The sequence below is a fragment of the Tiliqua scincoides genome, chromosome 3, assembly GCF_035046505.1.
Source record: "Tiliqua scincoides isolate rTilSci1 chromosome 3, rTilSci1.hap2, whole genome shotgun sequence".
In the NCBI taxonomy this organism is placed as follows: domain Eukaryota; kingdom Metazoa; phylum Chordata; class Lepidosauria; order Squamata; family Scincidae; genus Tiliqua; species Tiliqua scincoides.
The window spans coordinates 151,691,197-151,707,785 of record NC_089823.1 but is presented as its reverse complement, the minus strand read 5'-3'; the positions used below and the strand labels follow the sequence as shown (position 1 = coordinate 151,707,785).

General features: G+C 46.0%; 1 protein-coding gene across 1 annotated transcript in view; it reads right to left on the bottom strand.

The window, feature by feature from the left end:
- Nucleotides 1–11,016, bottom strand: part of TSPAN15 (tetraspanin 15) — a 32,964-nt gene extending 21,948 nt beyond the window's left edge. Inside the window, exon 1 of the mRNA XM_066618896.1 lies at nt 10,693–11,016. Coding sequence (XP_066474993.1) covers nt 10,693–10,791 — 99 coding nt within the window. The 5' untranslated portion in view covers nt 10,792–11,016. The remainder of the gene's footprint in view (nt 1–10,692) is intronic.
- Between the last annotated feature and the right edge of the window lie 5,573 nt (nt 11,017–16,589).

Sequence of the window (16,589 nt, the reverse complement as noted above, 5' to 3'; positions counted from 1 at the left end):
TGGGGGAAGCATTCAGAATTGCCTAAAACATGGTGGGGCAGTACATGGCTTTAACACTTAACTTCTATGATAGGTCCTAGCCAGGCTGCATGCCCACTGCATGCTATTTACGGTTTTAAAAAAAACCAAGCAAACAAACAATAACACAAGAGCTTCTATTGAAAGTCAATAAAAGCTTTTAAACTATAAATAGCACATCAGAGAGGTACGGCAGAGGCTAGGTACTTCAAGCTCCTTTATCCCTCTGCTATAGTTTTGGGCTGTTTCTCATGCGTGCACACATTCTCACACACACAAAGGCATGTACATGCACGTGCCATTTGTTAAATGTTGCATTCACATCTTGTTTGAGCCTTTTGGTCTAGTGAAGGAGTGAGGAACAGTAATTCTATGGGCATCCTAAAAGTAAAACAACAAGAAAGGGCTTGGGAAAGGGCATAAAAATACTGTTTTTGCCAACTAGTAGTTTAGTTTACAACATAGACGAAAGTAGCTAATCAAAAATAAACTATAATATTTTGTTTCATGGGGTGGCTTCAATTTAACAAATGCAGGTTTTTACCAGGGATGGGAACTTGAGTCAGGTGACTTGAGTTTGAGTCGCAAAAACAGTTTTTCTGCTGACTCGTGTACACTTGAGTCCTCGTGTACAAACTCGAGTCTTTCTGTGTCTGGGTGTACTTGCTTTTTTGGCATGTGAAACACTTCGTAGGGTCATAATTCAGACTCTGCAAGCAGCAGCAGGAAAGTTCCAGTCAGAAGACAGGGAAGGGTTAATGTTTTGCATTGAGCAGGAGGCAGGGAGGCAGGAGCAGGCTCTCTTGTCCATCTCTGAAGGAACCAATAATCACTGGATGAAGGATGTGTGCTCTATTTTTTCTCTAGACAAGAGAGGGCAGAAAGAGGAGCCCAAGGAGGTTCTTGTTTTAAGATTGGCTAGAGGGAGAAAAAGGAGGCAGGGAAGCCAGGAAGCAGTTCCTCATGGCTCCAGCTGATTCCTCATTGTTACCTGGGAGGAAAAAGCTGCCTTACTAAATGACAAGCAGTGGGACTACTTCTGAGTAGAGCTGGAAAGGATTGGTCATACTCGTAACATAAGCCTCCCAGCTGCTTGCCCTTTGTCTCCTCCCACTGCCTGCCCCGCCCCAGCCTCCCACCCCGCTTAGTGTAGATGCCTCCCAGTTGCTTTTGGTCTGTGCCTTGGTGAGCCTCACCCAAAAGACTAACTCAGGTCAAAATGACTTGGGAAGTTCAGGGGGCGAGTCAGCAAAGGGTGCCTGCTAGGATTCATATAGTTGAATTGCATATTCATATAGTTGAATTGCAAGGGGTGGAGACTCGGGACTTAACTTGAGTTTCACCACAATACTAAGTTCACATCCATGGTTTTTATATAACTGTAGAGAAAGTAGCTACATTTTGTGATAGATTCATTCATACAGCGCCATGGATCTAAGGATCTTTTACCAATGTTATGGCTATGGCAGTGGCTCATTTAAGAAGACAGGGAGTTTTTAGGCTTCCATTTTCTAGTCACGTTAGCTATCCAGAGTCATTCTTGAAAGCTTCAGTCAGCTGCACAAACTGTATGGAGGTGCAGCTGAAAACTAGCATACAGTTAATAAAGCTAAAGATGTTCTCTGAAATGTTTCCAAAAATAGTTACATTTCAAACCGAAAGTAATTTTGTTTGCAGCAATTACCTCAGCCGAACAAGTCTGGGAGTTATCTTAATTGTATGTTTCTTCTCTATTTCTAGTTCTTCAAGGTAGTTCATATCGGTGTATTTTCTTCAGATGCTTTAGAGTGCTTTAGAGTGGCAATTTTGATGCTTTAAATTGTTTTAGAGTGGCAATTTTGGTCAAGAAAATGACTTAGGGTTAAGAGCCCAATCCTATGCATGTTTACTCAGAAGTAAGTCTCACTATAGTCAGTGGGGCTTACTCCTAGGTAAGTGTGAATAGGATTGAGTATGAATAGTGTGAATAGAGTCCAATCCTGGGTTTGACACGCCAGCTTAATGCCGGCGCGCGCTGTCGCCAACATGCCATAAGGCACATTTGCAAGGCTTACCGCCAGACGGATACCTATGCTAGCCCAGCGCTGACCGACAATGGGCTAGCTCCAGGTGGGCGCCCGACCTCCACCACTCGGCGGTAGCATGGACTGCTGAGCCGTGGTAAGAAAAGCAGGGGTGGGGGAAGGTGGGGGGAGGCATTCCGGTGAGGGGGGACAGGGAGAGGGCGGGGAGAAGGTGTGACATGGAGGCAGGGAGAGGACAGGTGGGAGGCATGCCGGGGGAAGGGAAGTGAGCAGGGAGGGAGGTGGGTCCAGAGCGTTTGTGCAGGGCTTGGTGCCCTACACAAACACTCTTCCTATTGTGGAGCTACTTTCTTAACCTAAGAGAAGGGGATGAAAGTCCCCTTCTTCTGAGGTGCCACCGTGGCTGCCATGGGTGCACTGGATGCAGTGGCAGCCGTTTTCGGTGCCACCACAGCTGCATGCCACAGGAGCACAGGATTGGACTGTCAATCTTCCTCTTCACCTCTCTCCTGACAGTTGCTTTTAAGAAAATACCAGGAGATTCTTTCATAGATCTCCTGCATTTTCTCAAGTTAGGTATACGCTTGACTCTTATAAATGGGACTCTTGCTTTTTCTCCAGTTAAGTCCATTAGGATGTGACTATATCGACTTCAGTGGATGTTACGAATGTACGGTCTTTGATTTTAGATTTACTACAGTAGTATCTTAAAAGACATTCCCTTTTGTAGAAGAGAAAAAAGGCATTCCTCCTCCTGTGGTGCCCCCTGTCACCCATGGTTTTTGCAACCATGTATCAAAAATAATTAATATATTTAAAAACATCTGCTGTCTGAGTCAAAATATGTTTAACAGCACAATCCTATACATGTCTACTTAGTTCTATTAAATAAAATGGGATTTACTCCCAAAATGTGATACAATTGGAGCCTAAATCAAGTCCTCTGACTTGTAGTAACTCCAAATAATATTGCCTGAAAGTATTATTTCACAAGAACAGCAACATTCCTACCTTATTGATACACAATAATATCGAATTTCATTGGATTTACTTCCATAACCCCAATTATGTCTTCAGCTCACTTCAGTGAAAAAAAGAAGTATTTTTTTCTTTTAACAAGGCAATTGATACCTACCTATTCAGCTTATTCATTGTTAAACCAGTTCATGATTGCCCAATGAAAATCACAACTACACCCTAAAGACAAATTGTTCCTTATGACTATTGTTCCTTATGCTAGAAAAGAACTACACATATCAGATAATTAATTTCCAGTTTTCAAGAACACAGATAAACTTTTTTAAAGCACCAGAATTCCAGAGGTCCAGCAACATATTTAAATTTACAAGAAAGACTGCTCAGAATTTTTTAACATTTAAGGCACAACTAATCTGTATTCAGTATTCCTGGGTATTTACTCTTGCCTAAGAACACTTAAGCAAAACACTTTCTTAAGGATATCCACTCTTGCTTAAGGCAGGGCCTATGGGAGGGGGGTAAAGGGGCTCATTTGTACCTGGTTTTAATCAAAGTTTTAAAATACTAACAAGTGTCAGCTATACTACCTGTTTAGTACAGGAGGTGGTACTAGTATCATCTCATGTGCCATTAGGGGACAGCCTGAGCAAATCTGCTGAGTGAATTGGGGTATATTTGCTATTCCTGCAGGTTTCTCCATCCTGCAGGAACAAGTAGGAGGCCTAGTACAGGGTGGTGCCTCACAACCCCCCAGCAACCAGGCACCAGCAGTAAATATTGTCATTATACAGTATAAAACAGCTCCTGTAAGAACACTGGCTCTCCAAATTACAGACGTCTGAGGTATGGACAACTGCACTGGCCCTTTTGCACAGTCACAGTACATCCTTCAGCAGTGCCTTTGCACAAGCATATCACTGGGCTAGCAAGAACCAGATGCTTCAACTTACATACATCTCAGCTTAAGTACAGACCACTGAAACCTACTCTGTACTTAAGTAGGGGACTTAGTGTTAAAAGTATGAATGGTTAGAACTGGGGTTCTCAAACTGTGGCAGCGCAACGCCTCAGCCTGAAAGCCTCAGCCGCTGACCCCTTAAGGGGCGGGGGAAGGGGAAGGCAGCAAAGCAATCCCCAGGATCACACCAGTGGGGGGGGGGGTGGTTTTAAACTTACTGGGCAATGCAGCAGCTTCCAGGAGGTGCGGGGAGCCCTGCAGAGTCCTTCACAGGGCTCTCCAAGTCTTAGAATAATAAAAACTAGCTATTGGAAACCACTTCTGGTTTTGTGATCGCCAACCACAAGTGGTTTCTGAGTGCTTATTTTTATATTCTAAGAATTGGGAAGCTCTGCAGTGGACTCCGAGGGGCTTCCCGCACCTCCTGGAAGCTGATGCATTACCCTATAAGTAAACACCCCCCCCCCAGTGGTGTGATTCTGGCAATTGCGTTGCTGCCTTTGCCCCTCCCTGGCCAATACTTACCTTGGGAGACTTACTCCTAAAATGTTTGAGAACTACTGACCCAAGATAATACAAATGCATCTGGGATATTACTACTGATTGCATTCAGAACCTCTTAAGAGCTTGAAGTTCCCTAAATACACACCCACATAAGTCTTATTGAGATCAAAAGGACTTATTCATGAATATATTTTAATTAGGTCTGTAAGTGCTAATTGATTTATCAGTTTAATTAATTAAAGCTTTAATTGCACATTAAGATTTGCCTCCCAGCAAGCAAAAGCTTTAAGACTGTGTTATGCAGGTCACACAAATGCACAGATCTTACCCTTTTTGGGCTTTACAAATGTGGACAAACTCATGTGCCTGACATATTGGTTGTAGAATGCCAACTGAATGATAGTACAAAAAAACAAGTTAGCTTACATGAAACTCATGATTTTGTTCTGTACTATTTTTGCTACAAAGATAAATTTTAGTATTAATGGGCAGAATCTGTCCATTTTTTTGAAATCAGAAACAAGATTTCACATGGACAGAAGAGAGTCACAGATGAACTTATTCACTATTTTGATAGAAGACAACTATTTAATTCAATCAATCAATACAAGGTGTAATCTCCATGTCAGGGGCTGGATTTACCAGCCTCAGGGAGCAGCCTGCCCAGGGAGCCCAAGGCCAGGTGTACACTGGGAAGAGCTGGGAAGGCTTCAGCTGGGAAGGGTGTGCCCACACTGCAAGTGACTGCAGGAGCCTTCCTGTTCCTTGGAAGAGGATGCATAAGACCCTGAGGGCAACCAGGAAGAGAGAGCAGAACCAGGAGGTGGGAAACCAGCCAAGGCCAGGAGAATATCAGGTCAGGAAGGGACTGGCTGAAAGAAAGATTCCAGAACCCTGAGATGCTGTAGAAAGCCCTGAGGCTGAGAAGGGTACTGTCAACTCTTTCCTTTCCTCCCTTCACTCTGAGGCCCAGGGGAGGAAGGAGACAAGCCAGGTAGGCAAGGCCTGGGAAGTCCTATGGACCCCAATGCTAGGTAGGAGCTCAAGACACCCCTTCCTTTTTGGGGTCTCTGGCACTCCATTACCATCAAAAATATAACTTCTATGCCAATTAGAAAATTTCCCTTTGAATTAAGAAATCTGAGTACAAAGGAAATTTCCTAGGGGAAAAACCCCCATGCTTACAGGGAATTTAAGGTAGGTCCTGCCTAGTTTTAAAGAATTGATCAGTTTAGAACAGGGGTGTCCAAAGTTTTTGGCAGGAGGGCCACATCATCCCTCTGACACTGTGTCAGGGGCCGGGGGAGAGAAGAATTAATTTACCTTTAAAATTTGAATAACTTTACATAAGTTTACATAAATGAATATATTTTGTATTGGCAACCTTCAGTCTCGAAAGACTATGGTATCGCGCTCTGAAAGGTGGTTCTGGCACAGCGTCTAGTGTGGCTGAAAAGGCCAATCCGGGAGTGACAATCCCTTCCACACCAGGAGCAAGTGCAGTCTGTCCCTGGTCTGTCTCCCTGGCTATGGGCCTTCCTTCTTTGCCTCTTAGCCTCAGACTGTTGGCAAAGTGTCTCTTCAAACTGGGAAAGGCCATGCTGCACAGCCTGCCTCCAAGCGGGCCGCTCAGAGGCCAGGGTTTCCCACTTGTTGAGGTCCATCCCTAAGGCCTTCAGATCCCTCTTGCAGATGTCCTTGTATCGCAGCTGTGGTCTACCTGTAGGGCGCTTTCCTTGCACGAGTTCTCCATAGAGGAGATCCTTTGGGATCCGGCCATCATCCATTCTCACAACATGACCAAGCCAACGCAGGCGTCTCTGTTTCAGCAGTGAATACATGCTAGGGATTCCAGCACGTTCCAGGACTGTGTTGTTTGGAACTTTGTCCTGCCAGGTGATGCCAAGGATGCGTCGGAGGCAGCGCATGTGGAAAGCGCTCAGTTTCCTCTCCTGTTGTGAGCGAAGAGTCCATGACTCGCTGCAGTACAGAAGTGTACTCAGGACGCAAGCTCTGTAGACCTGGATCTTGGTATGTTCCGTCAGCTTCTTGTTGGACCAGACTCTCTTTGTGAGTCTGGAAAACGTGGTAGCTGCTTTACCGATGCGCTTGTTTAGCTCGGTATCGAGAGAATGAGTGTCGGAGATCGTTGAGCCAAGGTACACAAAGTCATGGACAACCTCCAGTTCATGCTCAGAGATTGTAATGCAGGGAGGTGAGTCCACATCCTGAACCATGACCTGTGTTTTCTTCAGGCTGATTGTCAGTTCAAAATCTTGGCAGGCCTTGCTAAAACGATCCATGAGCTGCTGGAGATCTTTGGCAGAGTGGGTAGTGACAGCTGCATCGTCGGCAAAGAGGAAGTCACGCAGACATTTCAGCTGGACTTTGGATTTTGCTCTCAGTCTGGAGAGGTTGAAGAGCTTTCCGTCTGATCTGGTCCGGAGATAGATGCCTTCTGTTGCAGTTCCAAAGGCCTGCTTCAGCAGGACAGCGAAGAAAATCCCAAACAAGGTTGGTGCAAGAACACAGCCCTGCTTCACTCCGCTTCGGATGTCAAAAGGGTCTGATGTGGAGCCATCGAAGACAACAGTGCCCTTCATGTCCTTGTGGAAAGATCTGATGATGCTGAGAAGCCTGGGTGGACATCCAATCTTGGGGAGAATCTTGAAGAGGCCGTCTCTGCTGACCAGGTCGAAAGCCTTTGTGAGATCTATGAAGGCTATAAAGAGTGGCTGTCGTTGTTCCCTGCATTTCTCCTGCAGTTGTCTAAGGGAGAATACCATATCAGTGGTGGACCTGTTGGCTCGGAATCCACACTGCGATTCTGGATAGACGCTCTCTGCAAGTACCTGGAGCCTCTTTAGTACAACTCGGGCAAACAGCTTTCCTACAACGCTAAGGAGAGAGATGCCGCGGTAGTTGTTGCAGTCACCCCTGTCACCTTTGTTCTTGTACAGCGTGATGATGTTTGCATCCCTCATGTCTTGAGGTACTCCACCTTCTCTCCAGCAGAGACAGAGGATTTCATGCAGCTCAGTGACGATGATCTCTTTGCAGCATTTTAGGACTTCAGCAGGGATGCTGTCTTTTCCAGGTGCCTTGCCAAAGGCAAGGGAGTCCAGGGCTACATGAAGTTCTTCTAGGGTTGGTTCACTGTCAAGCTCTTCTAGCACAGGCAGGCACTCAATGTTGTTCAGTGCTTCTTCGGTGACTACATTTTCTCTGGAATATAGCTCAGAGTAGTGCTGCACCCAGCGTTCCATCTGCTGCGCCCGATCCTGGATGACCTCGCCTGTGGCAGACTTCAGAGGGGCAATTTTCTTCTGTGTTGGACCTAGGGCCTGCTTGATACCATCATACATCCCCTTGATGTTGCCCGTGTCAGCTGCTATCTGTATCTCGGAACAGAGCTGGAGCCAGTAGTCGTTAGCACATCTCCTGGCAGTCTGTTGGACTTTGCTGCGAGCAGTTCGGAGGACCTGCAGGTTGCGCTCACTGGGACAGGCCTTGTATGCTGCTTGAGCTCTCCTCTTTTCCTCAATGACTGGTGTCAACTCCTCAGAGTGGGCTTCAAACCAGTCTACCGCCTTGTTGGTCTTCTTGCCGAATATGGACAAGGCGGTGTTGTAAACGGTATTCTTGAAATGTTCCCATCTGTTGGATGCGTTTGCGTCGGCCGGGCCTGGAAGAGATTCCTCAAGCGCTTGTGCAAATTCCTCCACTTTTCTCTGATCCCGGGTCTTGCTGGTATCAATGCGAGGTCTTCCTTCCTTTTTCGTGTGATACAGTCGCTTTGTTTGCAGTTTCACTCTGCTGCACACCAGGGAGTGGTCAGTGTCGCAGGCAGCACCATGATAACTGCGTGTGATCTTGATGCTGGGAAGGCTGGAGCGTCTGGTGAGGATCAGGTCGAGTTGGTGCCAGTGCTTTGATCTTGGATGTCTCCAAGAGACTCTATGTTGGGGCTTTGTGTTGAAGAACGTGTTGCTGACACAGAGACCATGATGACAGCAAAACTCTAGCAGGCGTTGGCCATTTTCGTTCATCCTCCCAGTGCCAAACTGACCTAAGCAAGTGGGCCATGAACTGTTATCAGCACCAACTCTAGCATTGAAATCGCCGAGGATGAACAATGGCTCTTTTACAGGGATTTTCTTGACAGTGGTGGCCAGGTCATCATAGAATTTGTCTTTGGCTTCTGCTGGAGACGACAGAGTCGGTGCATAAGCACTGATGAGAGTGATAGGTCCTGCTGATGACTGGAGCTGCAGGGACAAAATTCTTTCACTTCCCACAGTAGGTGGGATGATGGATTTCAGCAGGGTATTTCTGACCGCAAAGCCAACGCCATGTTCCCTGGTTTCGTTTGGTGGTTTTCCCTGCCAGAAATATGAGAAATTTCTCTCCTTGACAGATCCGGAATCTGGCAGCCTAGTCTCTTGAAGGGCGACGATGTCCATCTGCAGTCTGCTCAGCTCCATGTCGATGACAGCTGTTTTGCGTGCGTCGTCTATTTCTTGCAGGTCATCAGAGAAGCCAGGTGTCATTGTCCTAACGTTCCAGGTGCCCAGCTTTAGGGCAGTAGTTTTCTGTTTTCTGTTGCATGGTGCAGAGTTGTCGATCCGCTTGTCGGTTTTCACCCTAAACCCCACGCACCCCATGAGGTTAACGGACCGTGGCGAGGCAACACCTTACTGGCTGGGGACTGCCCAGCTTAAGGCGGGCGGTAGCTGCCCAATGAGATGCAATGATCTCTCCCACCGTCAGAAGCAGCCCCTGGCGTCATGCTCTACGCCAATCGAGCAAAGACTTATAACCGGTAAACTGCTGCTTCCCGTGTTGTGCCGACGCCGTATGGCGAAGTTGGAGTGTCCTCTCCAGTGCGCGAAGCCTGGGTAAAGAAGGTATGGAGGATAGGCTGTTACCCATGCAGCAAATCCCCCCTCTCCACGTCGCTGGAATGGTCCAATGGAAAGGCAGAAACCAATACGGTTGGTTCCAGCGGCGTCGCAGGAGTTGCCAGAACGTGACTGTGTTCAGCCATGAACTGCCTAAGGGACTCCGGCTCCTGATTTTGCCTCGAGGTTGACTCCTGAAGCCTTTTCCAGAACTGGATGTAGCCACAAGGCAGTGGAGGTTTGAGGTCAGAGTTTCCTTCTCTTAGATGAGCTGCCTTCCTAGGCTGACGAGTCCCATCTACCCGGTAGATGAATGAATCTACCGGTAAATGAATCTACCGGTAAATGAATCTACCGGTAAATGAATATACCGGTAAATGAATCTACCGGTAAATAAATCTACCGGTAAATGAATATATTAAAGATGAACTTATATGAATGAATGAAGGTCTTGCTGGCCTTTCCTTTGCTGCCGCTACTGCATCACAAGCATCTACTGCATCTGCTGTGAAACAGCAAGCAGTGGAGGGAGCAAGAGGTCAAACCACTGAGAGCAGTTGCATTGGGCCAGTGCAGGCTCCAACAAATTTATGGAGGGCCAGAGGCTCATTGGAGACTAGGGTCTCCTTGAGGGCCGCATTGGGAGTCCTCAAGGGCTGTCAGTGGCCCCAGGGCCAGGGTTTGGGCACCCCTGGTTTAGAATAAGAAGGCATAAACCCCTTGGTGTCCTTTGGCTTGCTCCACTGATGTGGTGTAAATGCCACCTTTGAGTTTGATGAACTAATGACAGCAGAGATCCAACTAGAACACCTTTGGCCTCCTGTGTGCCTTTTCTCACATGAGACCGGCTTATCAAGAGATCGTTAGTTACTTCACTCCACTCCCAAGGTGGACTGAATGCTTAGCAGCTCCAGGGCGAAGGTGTGGCCTGAACTTGCTCAAAGCCACCTTTCCAGCCATCGCAAGGGCAGGCGCGCTTGCCTGCCTTCTGGTTACTCCTCTACTACACGCCTCTCCCTGAATCATCATCCTTACACACGATGAAACCGCAGCCACTCGTTGTGGCAAACAGGTCGTGCCAGTTCAGGGGGTGGCAGGACGAACAGAGGGCACTCCGGGCGCCGTTGTGTGTCCACAAGCCCCTCCCAGCAGGGGGTCTTTCCTGCTCGCCTCTGGGCACTGTCGCGCTGCCTGCACCTTCCCCGCAGCGCGCAAAGAGGACGGGCAGGGACGCCAGTGCCCTCCTCGCCCCGGCGCACAGTCCCTGCTCCGCCCCGGGGGCAGCCCTGCGCGCCCCTCCCGCACTCACCCAGAAGACGGTGGAGTAGACGATGAGGGTGAACTTGAGGCACAGATAGGGGAAGCGCGCACAGTAGCGGACGTTCTCCGAGCCCGCGGCCGGCGCCATCCTCTCCAGCCGGGCGCAGCGCTGCCTGGCGCCTCCCCTCGGCTGCCGGAGCCGCCGCGCTTCCTGCTTCTCCCGGCACCTGCCACTGCCCGGGCCAAGGCGGGCACGACGGCGGTGGCTTTCCCGGGCGCGGGAGGAGCCTGTGCGTGTCGCCCCAGCAGCGGAGGCCGCGACAAGACACACCCGCTGGACCTGGGCGAGGGGACGGAGGCAGGCTGGGGGACAAGCCGGGCCACACTTTCCTGGGAGTAAGTCCCACTGGCTGTAACGGGACTTACTTCTGAGCAGACACGCCTAGGCTTGGGCTCTGTATCCAAGCCCGGCGCAGCCCTGAGACACGCAGGCTGCAATCCTGTCCACACTTTCCTGGGAGTAAGTCCCACTGACTATAATGGGACTTACTTCTGAGTAGACACGCATGGATTGGGCTCGCAGCCCGCTGAACCCGAAGCGCCTCCATTTAACCCCTTGGAGCAAAGTCACTAAGACTGCAGTCCTGTGCACACTTTCCTGGGAGTAAGCCCCATGAGAACACAATAGGACTTAATTCTGAATACTCATGCATAGGGTTGTGCTGTATATGTAGTATGTGTCAGTAGGCTCCATTCAAAACAGTTGCACAGGACTGCACACTTAGGCTGCAATCCGAGCCACACTTTCCTGGGAGTAAGCTCCACTGACAGTAATGGGACTTCTGAGTAGGCAGGCATAGGATTGGGATCTGAGACCAAACACAACAGGACTTATTTTTGAGTAGTCCTGCATATAGGAGTGTGCTGTATAGACACTTACTGGACTCGCTGAACTCAGTTCTGAGGAAACATGAGTAAGGATTGTCTGGAAATTGCTTTTCGTGGCTTTTTCCTTTACAAAAGTAAAAAGTTAAAAACCGTTTCCATTTTTATTGTCAGTTAATGGATTATTTTTATTTGCGTAATGCTATAGGTAAGATGTAATGAGAAACGTGCACACACATTAATAAATTGCTTTCTTACACTTTCTAGCCTAAGCTAAAATTCACAAGTATTCTGTCCCATCCAAAGGGCTTTAGACAAGCAATATGAAGGAAAATAAAAAAATTATTAAAAAATAATTTAAATTAAATTATTATTTAAATAGTATTAAATTATTAAATAACTTAAATTAAATTTAAATAAATTAAAAAAAATTAACAGACAAGCCTAAGTATGTTTATTCAGATATAAGTACTGTACCGCTAAACTTCATGGGATTTACTCCCTAATAAGTGTGCCTTAGGCTGTAATCAAGTTGAGCATGTTTATCTGGGAGTACATCTCACTGAACTTAATCACGCTTATCTTTGACTTGAGCAATCCTTCATAGTAGTATACATGTTGGGCTGCATTAGATATTTTTATAGTTCAATACTGACTTCTGAAGTTACATTTCCCTTTTGCATTATGAATATAGTTATCCAAGAAGAGCTTATGGGATCTACTTATGCTGTGTAGTCTATAAATATATTCTGTCTTTTCTGTTTGTCCCTTTGTGCTTGTTTTAGTGTTGTTGAAGTTAACATGGTAGTTGGAATTGTTCCATTCTGTATTTTTGCAAAAATGTTGTTTTTTAATGAAAAAATATCTATGTCCTATATTTACTGGAAAGACGCAATTTTTTCCTCAATACCCTTGAGACATGATGTGCTGCCACTTAGAAGAATGTGCCACAAATTATGTATGTTGGAATATGTAACTAAGGCTGCAGTCCTAACCACACTTTCCTGAGAGTAAGCCCCATTGAACAAAATAGGGCTTACTTCTGAGTAGACCTGGTTAGGATTGTGCCCTTTATGTTGTAATATCCTTGGTAATTTATAGGTAGCAAAATACATTGCTGTGTGTGCAAGAAGTGCCGGGTGTCCATGTTAGAAGTTGAATTTGCAGGAAATGAGGAACAATTTTTTTAAAAGTTATTTTTCAAAGGCACCCTAATTTCCTTTAAAAAACAAAACCCACTTTGAGCTGCTTCTGTGTTCATCAGTGGCAATTCTTACCACAAAACAACTCTATAGTTGAACTGAAGGCTCTCCTAAATGTAGCTGCTGCAACAGGAGGACCACAAGGCTGTGGCTAAAATAGTAGGTAGTCTAAGGAGCTCTCCTATTGAGGGGGAAATTCTACAAACAGTAGAATCATGGTCAAGGCCAGCCCATCCATGAGTTCAACTGAAGCCATTGCCTCCGGCAGCAAATTGGTGGAGTGTGCCCATTACTGTCCACCTACTTACCTCAGTTCCATTCCCTAGATTGGAAAAGGATGGGGGGGCACAAAGAGTAAGAGGGAATATAGAGGGGAAGGGAGTGCTGAGCTAGAAAACTGGAGAGTGCGAGGAGCAGAGGCTGGCACATCATCAAGTAAGGAGGGCAGCATTTGGCATGCCATCTCAGGAGATGTTGGGCCAGCCCTGATCATGGTGCAGGGTGATTCTTATGATGAAGCAGATATAACATTTGAAGTGTAGTAGCAGTGGTCTCAACACATACTTGCTGCATTTTGAAGCCCATGTTTCAGGGCAGTGAATGACTGCTCAAAATTCTTGCACCACTCCTTAAAGTGTTACACCTGTCTCCACCTGTCACATCCATGCCCCCCAGTGCCCCAAGGTCAGAGGTCAGGGGTGCATCTCACTGGGCCATGACAAGCTCCCTTCTCTGGTCAACCCTCTCCCAGCATAAATGGGCACTTAGGGCCCAATCCTATTGAATTTTCCAGTGCCAGTGCAGCTATGCCCATGGGGCATGCACTGCATCCTATGGTGGGGAGGCAGTCACAGAGGCCTCCTCAAGGTATGGGAACATTTGTTCCCTTACTTCACAGCTGCATTGCGATTCCATCAGAGCTGGAAAGTTGAATAGGATTGGGACCTCACTTGGTGATTCCTTTGGATTGTTTATTCCTATAAGTGCTTTAACACTTATAAGCAATCCCGAGTGTCTGTCACTGGGCTGGAATCATAGGTTCTAACATGAGTGTCTTCTCTCTTTCAGGTCAAGACTGACATTGCCCTCAGAATGCAGTGGATGGATTTGCTCTGGCACACTCTGGCAGTCCAGGTAGGTTTCAGAGGGCACCCAGCTTCTGGCAGGGTTTGTGAGGGAGAGCCTGTGTGCCTGGTTCCCCTTAGCAGGGTGCTGTGCCTCTGCCTGCCCCGGAGGTAGAACCACTTAGTTTGGCCTTACTTCCTTAGCCCTGGACAGGCTGGGTGCTTGCTGGGGAGTAGCTTTCTTGGACAGATGGGGGGGGGTCTTTCTCAGTCAGCTCCCTTCTCCCCTTGGGTTGCCTGTGTTGCAACGTGGCCAGCCAGTGGCAAGTCTGGAGGCAAGGGCAGCTCATCCATTCCTGAGGCAGCTGCCCACTTCTTCCAGCTTTGTACTTCTGCCACCAGGCTCCATTTGAAGCCGGCAGCAGCAGCAACTGGGCCCACCTCTTCCAGGCTGCTGCCATAATCTTTCAGCATAATCTCTCACATCAGCTCCCGCAGTCACTCTGAATTGGCACCCACAACCCTCTGCAGCCACACCATCCTATGTCACAGTTACTAGCCCTGGCATAACCTGTCTTTCCTAGTGGAGGGATGTGATCTCACTAGTGTCACAGGCCCATTCTTGATGGCTGAGGATGAGGGTGATATTGCTGGGGCAGTTTTTGCACTGTTGGGGAGTAGTGACAGTATGTGGTGCAATGTTCTTCATTTGTGGCTATTTCCCATCTAGAATAAAAGAAGTCTCAGAATCTTTCATGTTACCAAAGATTTATTCTATTCTAACAAAGATACTACAGTTTTATTACCTCTGTTCTGCTTCCTAAGGTAAAAGTTATTCACAGTGTTTATATACCACCTTTCAACCTGTCCTGAAAGGGTTCACAGTCTAAAAAGATACAGAAGAAACTCCAGCAAGCAGCCACTAGAAAAGACACTGTGCTGGGGTGAAGAAGGACAGTTATTCGCCCCTTACTAAATATAAGAGGAGCACCACCTGAAAAATTGTCTCTGCCCAATTAGCAGGCTAATAATAAGAATAATTCAGTGAATTTACAGACTCTACTTCATTTGCAGCCCAATCCTATGCATATGTCTGCTCAGAAGTAAGCCCCATTGCATTCAATGAGACTTACTGCTAGGAAAATGTGTCTATAAGATTGCAGCCTGAATGTACTTTTCTTAAAGTAGCAAGAATAAATATGAATTCTTATGCAGTATTATTTAGTAAGCATAGAAAAAAATATATGGTCGATACTAAACTAGCTAGAGAGCGAGAAATACTTTCTTGCAAATGCGACACAGAAAAGCTATTTTCTTGAGGGAGAATAGCTCATTGACATTGCCAACAACTGCTGAATTTGTTCTTGCCCACTTGCCAACAAGCAAGTGAATGAATGAACGAATTGAGGATAAATGGTTCACATTACACAAGCTGTGAAATGTGTCAGAGTCCAATATTAAGAAGCTGTAGTGGTGTCTCATGTTGTCTTACTTTCTACCTCAGGCATCTCATGAAATCTTATGGTTGACATTTTAAAAAGACCTGCATTTATTAATGACATTATATTGCTTTTGTATGCATCACTAGTAAAAATAGTATTTTAAAAGTACAAGGTCACTAGCTAACTATGCCGCATTTGTTATAAGTGTTCCATTGTGTAAAGTTGGAGCAGTGGATTTGCCTGGAATTCAGCGGGGCTTCCTACATGTGACCTTTCAGCACGCTTTCTTCTAGGAAGAGAACTGTTTGACTAGCCAGAGAGGAGCACATCCCCTTATAAGGATCTAACAGTAAAACGTAACAAATCCCTTTCATAAATCCTCTCTTGTATAAATATTTATTCATCTTCTAGAGATCATCAAGAACTCTAGTTGTGAAACTTAAGCGCTAAGAATGTAATTGCACATATTCAACTTGTCAGAAGAAAAGACTCTTAGAAATCGTATACAGTTATGGAAAAGAATGATTAAATACAGCATTCATTGAACAGAGCTGGATCTAATGAAGCACTAACTTTGATCACATAAAGAATGTCCATTAATCTCAGTTCCCCCTTCTCCCCCCCCCCACACACATTTTATATGCATCTGTGCAGAGAGGTTTTTGTATGTATGAAAAAGTTACAAGATTAATTTTCTGGACACAATAGTTTAAGCATTGCATTCTTAAACTTGTTTATCCATTACAGCTTTATTTACATGAAATTGGGTCGAGGTGACAGCTCTTTAAATGTTTCCAGTCTCAAGTATGTCTTGAAATTCATACAAATTTTCAACCACACTTTAAATGAAACCAGGAAATCTCAAGTACTCCAGTAAGAAGATGCATGGTGGGTGGGTGGGTGGGTTGTTTGTGCCTTGCTTGCCTTAGTTGTCATCTCAGGGTAATGTTAAATAATGTCCCATTTAATGCTAGCATATTTTGACAGACAACATACGTTGCATTGAGGTGGGGGATTACTTTTCCCTACAGTAAACATATTTTTTCTGTAAGTAGTGACAACAGATAAATTACACTTTTCAGTTTCTCTAGCAGGAATTCTTTCAAATAATGACACTAGAGCAGAACTTGAATCAAATGTATGGAAATGTACAGTACTGACATGAAATAACATGTGAAGAAACTTGGGTGATAAGATATTGAATTAAGGTTGGGCACTGTTTAATTTAAAACCTGTGTCTTGCAGCACAGGTTAAAATTTAAAAATAGTTCAGTTAATGTCTGGAGCAATTTCAATTCAAACTAATCTTGGATTGCAAATAGCCCATGTGAATTTAGGAACCAAACTCATAAG